We start from the raw sequence: 12,275 nt of genomic DNA on the forward strand, positions 1-12,275 counted from the left end.
CGAAGAGCATGTGAAGGATAAAACGAAGAAGCGCTAGAATTGAGGTACAACCACCATTAGGATAATGAGGAGCAGAAGAAGAAGAGGAGAGAGAGAGGAGAGAGCTGAAGAGGGCTGTATTAAGTAAAAGGCTGTGATGAATATAGAGATAAACAGGCGCCAGAGCAAGTGCAGAGAATTGAATGAGGCAGAAGAAAGATAAAGTCGAAATACTGCATTAAAGGCATTAAGGACTAAACAGGAAGTCAACGTCTATCGGGGGGGGACTTTGAGTAGAAGTTGATGAAGTGGACGTCGAAGCATAGGCTAGACTGCATACTCAATTGCAATGTACAACAATTGCTGCACGTGCGTGTGTGTGCGTATGTGTGTGTGTGCCTGTGTGCGTGCTGATATGCTAGCCACCTCCTTTTTCAGGCCAGGCTATTGGTTCTTCATACCACGGTCCAATGCCTCAGCTCCCTTGTAGCCTCTCCTCCGGGACTCGCTCGCTTGCTCTACCACTGCTTGAACTATTCACTAAAGTTTTGTATGTGTGCGTGTGTGTGCGTGTGTGTGTTTGTTTCCTTCCTTCCATTTCAATTTGGCGATACCTGGATGTCCGTTCTAATGACACTGCCTCTACCGCTTCCTCCAGGTGTCGCCTTTTCTTCGAGCCTCAGCCGCCCTCCGCATATTTTTGTTAGCATTCCTCACCAGAAATGTCCAAAATCTCGCCATGCTTATGATATATCCGCGGTTCCATTGCCAGCATGTGATTATTTGTCCACCAGTATTTTCCTGAACTCACCTTCCTTATGCCTACGTAAGGCTTATACATAGCTCCTTCTCTGTTCCTCTCTCCCTCTCACACTCTCTCTCTCTCACACTCTTTCTCTCTCTCACACTCTCTCTCTCTCTCTCACACACTCTCTCTCTCTCCCTCTCACACCTCTCTCTCTCTCTCTCTCTCTCTCTCTCTCTCTCTCTCTCTCTAGCTCTGCCTGAAATGACTCGATCCCTGAATGCTTTTGTCCAGATCGTAGAACGCATTCCGGCAATTGTCCCAGACTGTTCGGAATGCGCTCAGTCGCTAGATGGCGCAAATACTTTGGTTTGGTATCGATGTGTGTGTGCATGCGTGTGTGTGCATGTGTGTGGGTATCTCTGACATCGCCGCAATTACTTTGATTGGTTATCAAGGCTGCACTGGGTCTCATTAATGCACAGAATTTCGCATGTAATTGAGACAATGTGGGCAACAAAAGAATTCCTCAGAGCGAGACAGAGATGGAGTGTGCATGTAAGAGAGAGAGAGAGAGAGAGAGGGAGAGTGAGGGGGAGACCTTGCCTGTTGCTTTCAATTGAGCAGTTGTCATTTCGGATGGCCGCAGCAATCTTTCATGCCACAAGCACAAACGATGCATCAATGCATGCGGCCAAGATATGCGAATGCAATATGTAAATGGCAGGAGCCGCGACCACGCCCACAGCGTGCCACAGCCAACGGCGGGCATGGAATGCAACATAATTGACAGTTAATATGTTGCAGCTGCCGCTGGAGAAATGCGAGATGCGAAATGTAAAGTGCAAAATGCGAATTGCGCCGAGGTCAGGTGGGAATTGCGAAACTCATCGTTCATATTGGCATGCACTTGACGGGGGGGTTGGCGGAGTGGCCGCACACAAAGGAAAGATATCGATAAACAAAGGCTCTTCCCCACGAAAGTTTAATTCAATTTAAAATTCGAGACGCCGACTTGGGCCCGAAGTTCGGCCACGTTTGCTGTTGTGCTACATAAAAAGTTGGGCATATTCATAAACCTGCATGCAACTTGGCATGCGGCATGCGGCATGCGGCATGTACGACCCGTGACACGAATAATAATTGTGCAACTGATTCCATTTGCTTTTCTTTTGTTTCCCTTCCTGCTGCTTCTCTCATCCCAAAAGGGGATGCACTCCCTACTATTTGCTTGAGAGGCTGAAGTCTAAACTAGTTGAGAATTATAAGATAAATGGAAGTTGATTAGCCCATGAAGTCAGTGGAAATTCGTGAAAAGTAAAATGGAAGTTGATTAGCCCATGAAGTCAGTGGAAATTCGTGAAAAGTAATATGTGAAATAATATGTGAAAGTAATAAGTTCACATGGTAAAAAAAAAAAAAAACAAGCTAATAAAAAATACTTTGGGTACTGTATGAAGTAGAATTTAAGAATTGAATTGTTTTTTTTTTTTTTTTTTTTTTTTTTTTTTTAACAAATTCCTAGTCTTATATATTATTCAACAACTGAATTTTTTTTTTTTTTTTTTTTTTTTTTTTTTTTAGCTAATTCCTAGTCATATAGTCACAGCACTTTATATGTACTTTTAGTAATGGGAAAAATCATCGATAAACATGTTCAGGCCCTGCTCTAGCCTTAAATACGAGCTTCGTTCTTTGCTTGTTTCAGAATTCTTGGGCAGATTATATATATTATATATAATGTATACTGTATATACAGTCGAGTCTCGATAATTTGAGCCCCGCTAAATCGAGAATCGAGATAAAACAAAAAAATTCTATACCCTTGAAAAAAATTCGTTCTCGATAATTCTCGATAGTTGGAATTTCTGTGTAAATCGATAAAAATCTGATCCGCTCGCCATTTCGAGTTATCGGAACTCGACTGTATATTTAAAGGATATACATACATATACATGCCATCAATTAGATATATAATATATTTATATGTTGAGTTAATTAAGCATTAAAAGCAGCTAGAAGCCGAGTCTCGGGAAAACAAATTTTACTTGACCAAATCTCTCTTGTTTTCCCAGCTTATATATATATTTCTATGTATAGATATATTCATATTCAAGGTGTTTGCGGCTTACTACTGCACTGCTCTCATCACATTAATTTAATTATTAATATTAGCATAGAGCATCAAATGAATTTTAACTATTTGCCATTAGCTTTGATGAAATTCTTAGAGCATTTTTATTTTGTTGTTGGAGCTATTTTTATTTTTGCGGAATTCGAACGCGCTGCCAGCTAGAGAAGTGCGCAGGGTTGCGGGCGGGGGTGGAGGGGCGCGTGGTGCTGCTGCGGTCCAAATAGAAATGCGCTGAGAACTGTGCTTAATTAAAAATTGTAAGTGGCAGTAAATTAATTATAAAACGCAGCCCGCAAAGTGTTTGGCTTGCAGCGGCAGCAGCGGCAGCTCCACATGTGGGCGTTGTCGACCACAAGGCATGGCCAAGCACAGGTGTGGAGCTTTGCAGTCCCTCTCTCCCTCTCACTCTCTCAGACGCACGCACTTAACTCCTTCTCCCTCTTTTGCGGTAGCTGTCAGCATTTTAAATTTCTTTGTGCATCAAAAGCAGCTATGTTAATCAAATTTAAATTCCTGATTATGTTTGCGCCCATTTAAGCAGGCCAGCTATGCTGAGCGATGGGCGGCGCATGGCTGGTAGGTGTGGCTGCTCTCAATATGACATCTCAGAGCTACTATGTTGATCCAGTTGCCAGAGGCCGAGCATTCCACATAATTTCAACTGGAACTTGTCAGTGGAATCTGAATGAATGCCAACACGCACACACACACATACATACATTCACCCATCCACACCCACACCCACACACGTATGTGAAATCCGAACTAATTGTCATTTGCAACTAACTGAAAACAACTATTTAAAAACAATTTCATTGCAAATAAAGTTAATATAGAGGATAAACTGCGCATGCAGCAAAGTCATTAGAGGAAACAGTGTTGGCAAATTTCAGTTAATGCAACTTTGAGTGGCTCCACCAGTTGGCAGTGTTTGACAATGGGATTACCCGGAACTCCAAGCAGAGCTGCCGCTTGAAACATTTAATTTGTGTGCTGTGTTGCAGACAAATTGTGATCACAGTTAGCTAAATGGTATATTTAGAATCCCTAGTTAAACGAGCAGATTCAAAAATATCGATTTTGATCGATTAAACTGCATATCGATTTTGAGATATAACAAGTAAATGGAATGAGTTATCGTCAGACTTTTATACATAAATAGGAATTTTAAAATTTTAATCTGTTGTGGATTCGTACGATTCTATGGAAGGACGGACGGTCGGACAGACGATTGGTTAATTCAGCTGATCAAGAATATATATATACTCTATAGACTATACTCATAGGCTCACATGTATCCTTCAGTCACGCCTCCTTCTACCAGGCCTCTTTCTTTCACCCCTCTTTCTCTCATGATTCCTCTCACTACTGCCTCCTGCTGCTATCCACGCCTACTTCTGACAGTCCACATTGTACCAAATTTACTCGAACCACGCCTCCTTCCTTCTCTCACACCTTCTTTTGCCTCCCCTCCTTCTCTCACCCCTCCTTCCCTCACACCTCCTTCTCTCACACCTCCTTTCGCCACCCCTCCTTCCGTCGCACCTCCTTCTCTCACACCTCCTTCCGCCACCCCTCCTTCATACGCACCTCCTTTTGCCACCCCTCCTTTTTTCACACCTCCTTCTCTCACACCTCCTTCTGTCACACCTCCTTTCGTCACCTCTCCTTCTACCAATCCTCAATCAACAATTATGCTAAAAGCTCTCTCCCAAACGTATTTCAATACCCTGTAAAAAAATCCTTATGGAAAACCAATTCATTTGACCCCCACTTAAATGAATTTTTCGTGCACAATTCCAGCAAAATTGAAGTAAAACGAAACGAAATGAAACGCAATGGAATTCCAGCTGCAAATAGTTTTGTGAACTGGCCAGTGTTGCATAGCGCAATTCGCTGACCGCAAGTGTTGCCAGATGGTTGCGAGTGTGCGGTGTGTGGTGTGTGGTGGCCGCTACTCGATTGTCGCGCTGCTGCATTTTGTGGCAATTGTCAGCGAATTTTGCAAGTCAGTCTAGGTTTTCCCTGCCCCTTTCTCTCTCTATCTTCGTCTCTCTCTCATTTTTTTTTTTTTTTTTTTTTGGTTGCTATTCATCAGCCACAGATCGACAGCTCAGCGAGTGCGGCGCACCTGTGTCACATGGACACACACCTGGCGTTGTTGTAGTTGTTGTTGTTGTTGCTTTTTAGCTGCTTCGTCAGGTCGGTGAAGCGTGCGGCCGATTGAAAATTTAATTTCCCGCCCATGGCAGAGGCGCATACAGCGACCTAAACTACAAGCTGTTAGCCTGGGTGCCACGCCCAGCCGCCCAGCTTCCCAGTTACCCAGTTGTTTTTTTTTTTGTTTATGGTACGGCCAATGTATTTCCGCCATTTCAGCGTTTGCTCTGTTCCGTTTTCACTTTTCACTGGAGTTCGATTTGGTTGCGCTCTCTCTGTCTCTGTTTATCTCCCCCTCTCCCTCTCGCCGTCTCTCTGTCGGGCTGTCTCTCTGTTAGCTGAGTTTGTCTGTCGTTTGGCCTTGTTTATGGCTCTTCATTTGCAATAATCCAAATTGCCATGGCTACCACCAGTCGGTCCAACTACCCCAACTGTATTTCCTGTTTCAATTTGCTGATTTATTTATTGCCTCAGCCGACAGCAGCAACAACAACAGCAACATGAACAGAAGCAGCCGGCGACAACAGCAACAGCCAGACCTACACAGCCGCCCACTTGACTGATTTCCGTATTCTTGAAATGAGAAGAAAAAAAAATCAAAATGATATATGTATATATATATGTATATATATTTGTGTCGATTTTATATCTATATTAGTATCTGTATCTGTATCTGTACTTGTACCTGTATCTGTGTCTATCTAATTTGAGCTCCATCCGCTTTTGAATTCACCCTCTTCAGGTCTCTCCAATCGGCCATTGGGCCCGCCACATCGCAAGAGCAGTCTACCAAAGCATCAGGAGGTGAAGCGTCGCTTCCTGCAAATTTGTGATACCAACTTTTCGGATGAGGTTAAGGCGGCATTACGTCTGCCGGCGTTCGATTCATACGAATGGGGCGATGCGGATGTCATACACCTAATGCAGACCATGTTCCTTGAGCTCGGCTTCGTTGAGAAGTTCAGCATACCCGTCGACACGCTGCGCGAGTGGCTCTACGAGGTCTACAAGCACTACAACGAGGTGCCATTTCACAATTTTCGACACTGCTTCTGTGTTGCCCAAATGGTAAGTGTATTAGATATCGGCTAAATGTAAGTTAATGTTTGTAATAGGTGCGAATAGAACGGGTAGCTTAAGTAAGAGGTATTTGCTTAATGAATAGCCTAACATCTCTGAGCAGCATCTATTTAAAGCGTAGCTCTTAACCCTTAAAGGTGTGCCTAGGAGGTAAGACTTGATATCGATTTTAATCGATTTGTAGGGAAATTTTAAAAAGTTATCGATGAGCTGCATGTGTTATACAAGAATTTGAGTACTATGTAGAGTCAATTATATCCTTCGCTCATCGTCTACCTCGCTGACAATGCCTTAAAGGTCTTAAGTGTTGCAGAAAGCAAAGAATCAAGTGTTGGATAATGCTTGTAAAAAGTCTATTTAAAGCGTAGCTCTTAACCCTTAAAGGTGTGCCTAGGAGGTAAGACTTGATATCGATTTTAATCGATTTGTAGGAAAATTTAAAAAGTTATACAAGAATTTGAGCACTATGTAGAGTCACTTATATATTTCCGTCTACCTCGCTGACAATGCCTTAAAGGTCTTAAGTGTTGCAGAAAGCAAAGAATCAAGTGTTGGATAATGCTTGTAAAAAGTCTATTTAAAGCGTAGCTCTTAACCCTTAAAGATGTGCCAAGGTGGTAGGACCTGATATCGATTTTAATCGATTTGTAGGAAAATTAAAAAAGTTATCGATGAGCTGCATGTGCTATACAAGAATTTGAGCACTATGTAGAGTCACTTATACATTTCCGTCTACCTCGCTGACAATGCCTTAAAGGTCTTAAGGGTTGCAGAAAGCAATGAATCAAGTGTTGGATAATGCTTGTAAAAAGTTTTCTATAATCTCATTCATTATGAACTTTAATCTAAATTCATGCCATGTAAAGTCCAAATCTATTTATTTTTCTCTCAGATAGTTCATATATAAATAAATAATAGCTCATCTCATATCTGCACAGTACTGCAAAGGAATTTGTATGCAAAATAAGAAATTTCCAAATGCAAACTTAATAGTTTCATTTAAGCATTTGCTCTTACTCTAAATACCTGGCGCTGCCTCTGCCTCTGCCTCTGCCTCTGCCTCTGCCTTTGCCTTGTTATCTGCCAGTTGATGTATTCAAGCCTTAAATGCAGCTTAACTATTTATAATAACAGAAATGCAAATGTCCTTTGGTTATCCCGGCACACATGGCCCGCACCGACTGCTCAGCGCCTCAAATTGAATTCAATTGTAAATTGTATTGAAGAGATGCTTGCTAAATACATTGAAATATGAATAGTTCTCCACAAGAGCTTGTAGATATATATATGTATGTATGTATGCATGTATGTATGTATGTGGGAAAAGAATGCCTCAGCTGCATGCAATCAATATTTGCTATCTCTCTCTATGCGTGTGCTTGTGTGTGTGTGTGTGTGTGTATGTCAGTTTGTATGCAGCTGAACAATGGACGCCGCTTTGTATGCAACAGAATACGCCAAAGGCCGACTGAGTGTGTCTGGCTGTATGTGTGTGTGTGTGTGTGTAAGAAAAGGCCTATTTATAGCTACCAGAACAAACACACGCACACACACAGAGACGTATTTATATTTATGTATATATACATACACTCACACACACACAGCACATAAAAATAGCAACAACTGAAGAGCCAAAGAAATGGACGCGCCAAATGTTGTTCACTCCTCGCTGCAACAACAAAAACAACAACAACAACAACGAGCAGCAGCAGAACAACAACAACTGGCAGACAGACAAACAAGCTGACTGGCCACTAACCGAAAAAAAGCACTCGTCAAGCACCAAGCGCAAGACAACAGCAAAGAAAAAAAACAAAAACAAAAACATGAAAATAAAAAATTAAAAAGCAGGAAACAAACATTCAATCAGGCATAGCCGACGCTCAGATGTCCTACATACATATATGTAGAAAGAAATTATATGATGCAAATTTGAAAAAACAAAAGAGAAATAAATTATACGATACAAATCTATATATGTCTTATAAGTTTTTGAAAACAGTGTTGATAAACGGCAGAAGACAAAGAAATTGTGTCATACAAATCTGTATATGTATGTCTTATAAGTTTTGGAAAACAGTGTTGGTAAACGACAGAAGACAAAGAAATTGTATGATACAAATTTATATATGTAAAAAGTTTTGAAAAATAAAACAGTGCTGGTAAACGACGGAAGACAAAGAAATTATATTATGTCTTAAAAGTTTTGAAAAACAGTGTTGGTAAACAACAACAATAACATTTACTGCACAGCAATGCCAAGGCCAACGTATTATAAATTTCTTTAGCTATATGTATATCCCTCTGTATATACATACTTTGCATACTTAATAGGCCAGCCGCAAGACCCCATCTTAGTGTATATTAACAGCGCTAACCAGAGGCTAGCGAATTGCAAATTCTGTTGGCCAAAATTCACAAAAAAACAAAAATGAATAAAAAAAAAGAGAAATAAAAACAAGAAAACGAAGGCGACCCACTTAGATGCTCAAGTGCCAACGAAGCATTTTGCGAGCCGAGTTTTTAACCTAAATTTTTACCAAATGAAACTTTCACTCTTTATGCATATACATGTAGTAGATATGTATGTATGGATATATATATAAATATATATGCATATAGTTTATTTTGCTGTTAGTTTGGGACAACGATGAATTATTAATTTGCAGTTGTTAGTTGGCATCTTGAAGCTGCTTGGCCTCCAGAACTGGACCTTAGGGCACCTTAAAGGGGCAAAAAACGCTAGCCGAATTTATCGATAAATATCATTAGACATACAATTACAGAGCATTTGATATTATACTCGAAATAGTTTACAGAGTAATCAAAGTGTAGTGATTGGCAAACTAAAAATTTTAAAATAGTGTTGGTAAGCGTCCATTGGAAAATAGTTTTAATAATAATGGCAAAAATTATATTATAATTTAATTATATATAGTGTTGTTAGTTGGATATGCTTTAGGCCAGTGCTGATCAACATTTCAACTTAATTGACTCTCTTATAGTTGCTAAAAATCTTATAGCTAAACGGTAACATATATAGTGTTGAAAGACGTTTTTATTAAAGTTTTATTCACAAATTAGAAATTGGTGCTGCTAAACATTTATGCAAAAATATAACATTTAGTGTTGGCAAACGGTTGAAGAATTTATCGATATTCAATAAAGCGGTAGTGTAGATAAACGATCAGCTTTGGCAAGGAATTCTACTGCTACTCAAGAAAGTGTAGTGTTGGTTAACGCATTGAAACTGTATAAGATAATGTTGGTAAACATCAAGACAATATACGTATACCAAAATGGCAATACGATTGTGTTCAGTGTTGGAAAACGTTGCAGTGTGAAGTGAAACTAAAGTTAAGAAAATAAAACTTGCAGCTTTAACCAGGCTTTACTGTACTGTATATACATGCGTGCCATGTGCCGTGTGGCCTTTGGCTTTATAACAAGCAAAAGGAAAACTTAAAAAAAAAAAACGAAAAGAAAACAACAACAAGAAAGAAAGAAAAAGAAGAAAAAAAAAACATTTCAACTTTTGACAACAAAAGCGCCCCGAAAAAATAAGGGAAAAGTGGAAAATTTATGGAATACGGAACGGAAAAGCGAAGAGCTGAAAGAGAATTGGAGATGAATATGGCCCCGGGGCAGCAAGGTTGCACGCAAGGCAAGCTGCAATTGTTTCACATGTGGCATGCCGCAAGCTTCTGCCACAAAATGCGCTCCCAGACGCAAGTTGAAAGCAGCTCACAGTTCACAGTTCACAATTTTTTCGCAACTTGCCGCCTGCATCTTGCATTTTCGCTCAGGTAAAAACATACGGCGAACGCATGAGTCGAGTCGAGTCGCGTCGCGTCTCTCTAGCTCTTTACAATTCAGGCGCTCGGCTTTTTAGGTGGCCACACAAAGGACAACAATTGTTATTATTATTTCCATTGTTATTGTAGCTGTTGCTGTTGTTGTTGCTGTCGGCACAACAATGGCTGCACGCATTGAGCATGCGATATCGATAGGCGATAACCAATCGATTATTTAAATAACATTTGTGCTGTAGGCTGGCGGGAGGCTTATGCTGTATGCTTGCGGCTCACACTGCTGCAAATGCGGCAATCATATGCACTGATGGACCACAAGACACCCTAGGCAAGTATTTACCATATAAAGATTTGTCTAACAGGGCTGTCAAAAATATATCAAAATATCAATATATCGATTTTTTGCATGAAAATATATTTATATCGGAATATATTTGTTGTCTAAATATCGAATCTTTTTTAAAGATATATTTTTTATGTATTTGAGTATTAAGAGAACCCAGCGAAAATTATAAAAATGGAATATGGTGAAAACAAATTATTCTGACTTAAAAATTGGAACATCCAAATGTAGTGTATGTCTTAATGTAATAAAAACAAGAGCCTAACACATCAGATATGGCGTCGCATATGAAAAAACAAAGACTATGATTGTTTTGAGTACCGAATACTGGAGTTAAGCGGTCTTTGTCATATAAACAAAATATACTTATTTTTATTATTCTTGTTTTTTTTTTGGCACGGATGATAAATTTATTGTGGGAAAACAGTTATTAAAAATCTAAACATTTTGATATATCGGTATTTTTAAAGTTGCATATCAAATATCATATTGATATGTTTCAAAACATAAAATATCATCGGTACGATATTTTTAAAATATTCGACAACCCAATAATCTAGGCACTCAGCAACTGCTGCAAGTCATCGGCACTTATAAACCACAAGTTACTCTCTAAGCTAGGCTCTCTAATTGAACATTTCAATATACCAGCCATTGCCTAGCCAATATACCCAATGTAGTGCAATACCCTAGCTTTTATTGAACTACAATCTGCTCATGATGCATACAAATACATTGCATAGGCGGTTTTTGTGAGTCCTCTCGGCATATGGCACTTAATCGAAAACTCCTTGATCTACGCTGTGCGGCCTCAATGGCTTAACTTGTGGGGCAGCCCTCGCTGGCTAAACTACAAAATGGCCGCTAGACGCGTCTGCATATGCGTTCGTCTGTATTTTACAATTCAATGGGCGTCCATTTGCATAGGCACTCATGTATGTATGGTCCATGTAATTTCCTCGCCTCCAACGACTTCTCCTTCTCTCTCGCTCTCTGACTCACTATATACATTTATCTCTCTCTCTGCCGCTCCGTCTCTACGGACAGGACACAAACAGCCGTTAAGCGGCTTTCGCTTTTGCCTTCCTGTCATAGACAACAACAATGCACGAATACAGAAAAAAAAATCGTATGCAAAACAAAATAATAAATTCAAGTACATATGCTTGACTCACATGATACCCTGTAGGGGCTCATTTAGCAAATGAATTTTGAATGGAATGATTCGATTACTTGTTACATATGTTATATTGTTATGCTTGTAGAAATCTATCTCCCTTTCTTTCTCTCTCTCCCTCTCCCTCTCTCTATCTCTCTATCTCTCTATCTCTCTCTCTCTCTCAGTATAATCTGACAACTATAGAGCTAAATATCTTTCGATATCCAGGTCCGATATATAAGTAGTCCATACCTACCACAAGTGTAGGGCCGTAAGGATTAATCAAGCTCTCGAAGGCGGTGCTCATAGGCGGAAACATTGTACATTCGGCTGTTTCGACCCTCGCGACTATTCCCAATGTGAATAGCACGTGAATCTTATATGTATTTGTTAGCAATGAGTTTGTTTTGACTTTTGCGTTTCAAATGGAAAATGCGAAGCTCGGAAAATTATGATGAAAAACAAGTTTGAGGCAGGAGTCTGGCGCATTCTTGAGCTATTGTCGAATGAGCTGAGCCACTATGGAGATGTCCTTTTGCTATTTGACAGGTTACAGTCACGGGTCGCAGATACCCTACTAATTTAGGGCACAATGCAGATCTCGCCCTCCTCTCCATTGCCTGACATTGCTGTTCGATAGAAACTACCCTTCCATACTCGACAGGGTATTGCCTTCTAAGCAGTGCTGCTACTGGATATACCCTTCTGGTGCTAACCTAGGCATGAATTACAGGGTAAAACCAATAAATGTCTGACTGAGCTATTGAGCTGACAATGGGCCCAGTTGGCGTTTGGAGAGCAGCACACACACACACAAACGCACACCCATTATTACAAAGTGTTTTTCTTTTTCACGTTTTTCG

At 40.2% G+C, this 12,275-nt stretch overlaps 1 protein-coding gene across 1 annotated transcript in view; it reads left to right on the forward strand.

Annotated features, from left to right (window-relative positions):
* The window catches only part of LOC6585879 (high affinity cGMP-specific 3',5'-cyclic phosphodiesterase 9A), a 60,379-nt gene that overhangs the window by 32,999 nt on the left and 15,105 nt on the right, over positions 1-12,275 (forward strand). Inside the window, exon 2 of the mRNA XM_032733089.2 lies at positions 5,761-6,086. Within this exon, the coding sequence (XP_032588980.1) occupies positions 5,761-6,086 (326 nt within the window). The remainder of the gene's footprint in view (positions 1-5,760; positions 6,087-12,275) is intronic.

Source organism: Drosophila mojavensis, unplaced genomic scaffold (genome assembly GCF_018153725.1).
Source record: "Drosophila mojavensis isolate 15081-1352.22 unplaced genomic scaffold, ASM1815372v1 contig_136, whole genome shotgun sequence".
Lineage (NCBI taxonomy): Eukaryota > Metazoa > Arthropoda > Insecta > Diptera > Drosophilidae > Drosophila > Drosophila mojavensis.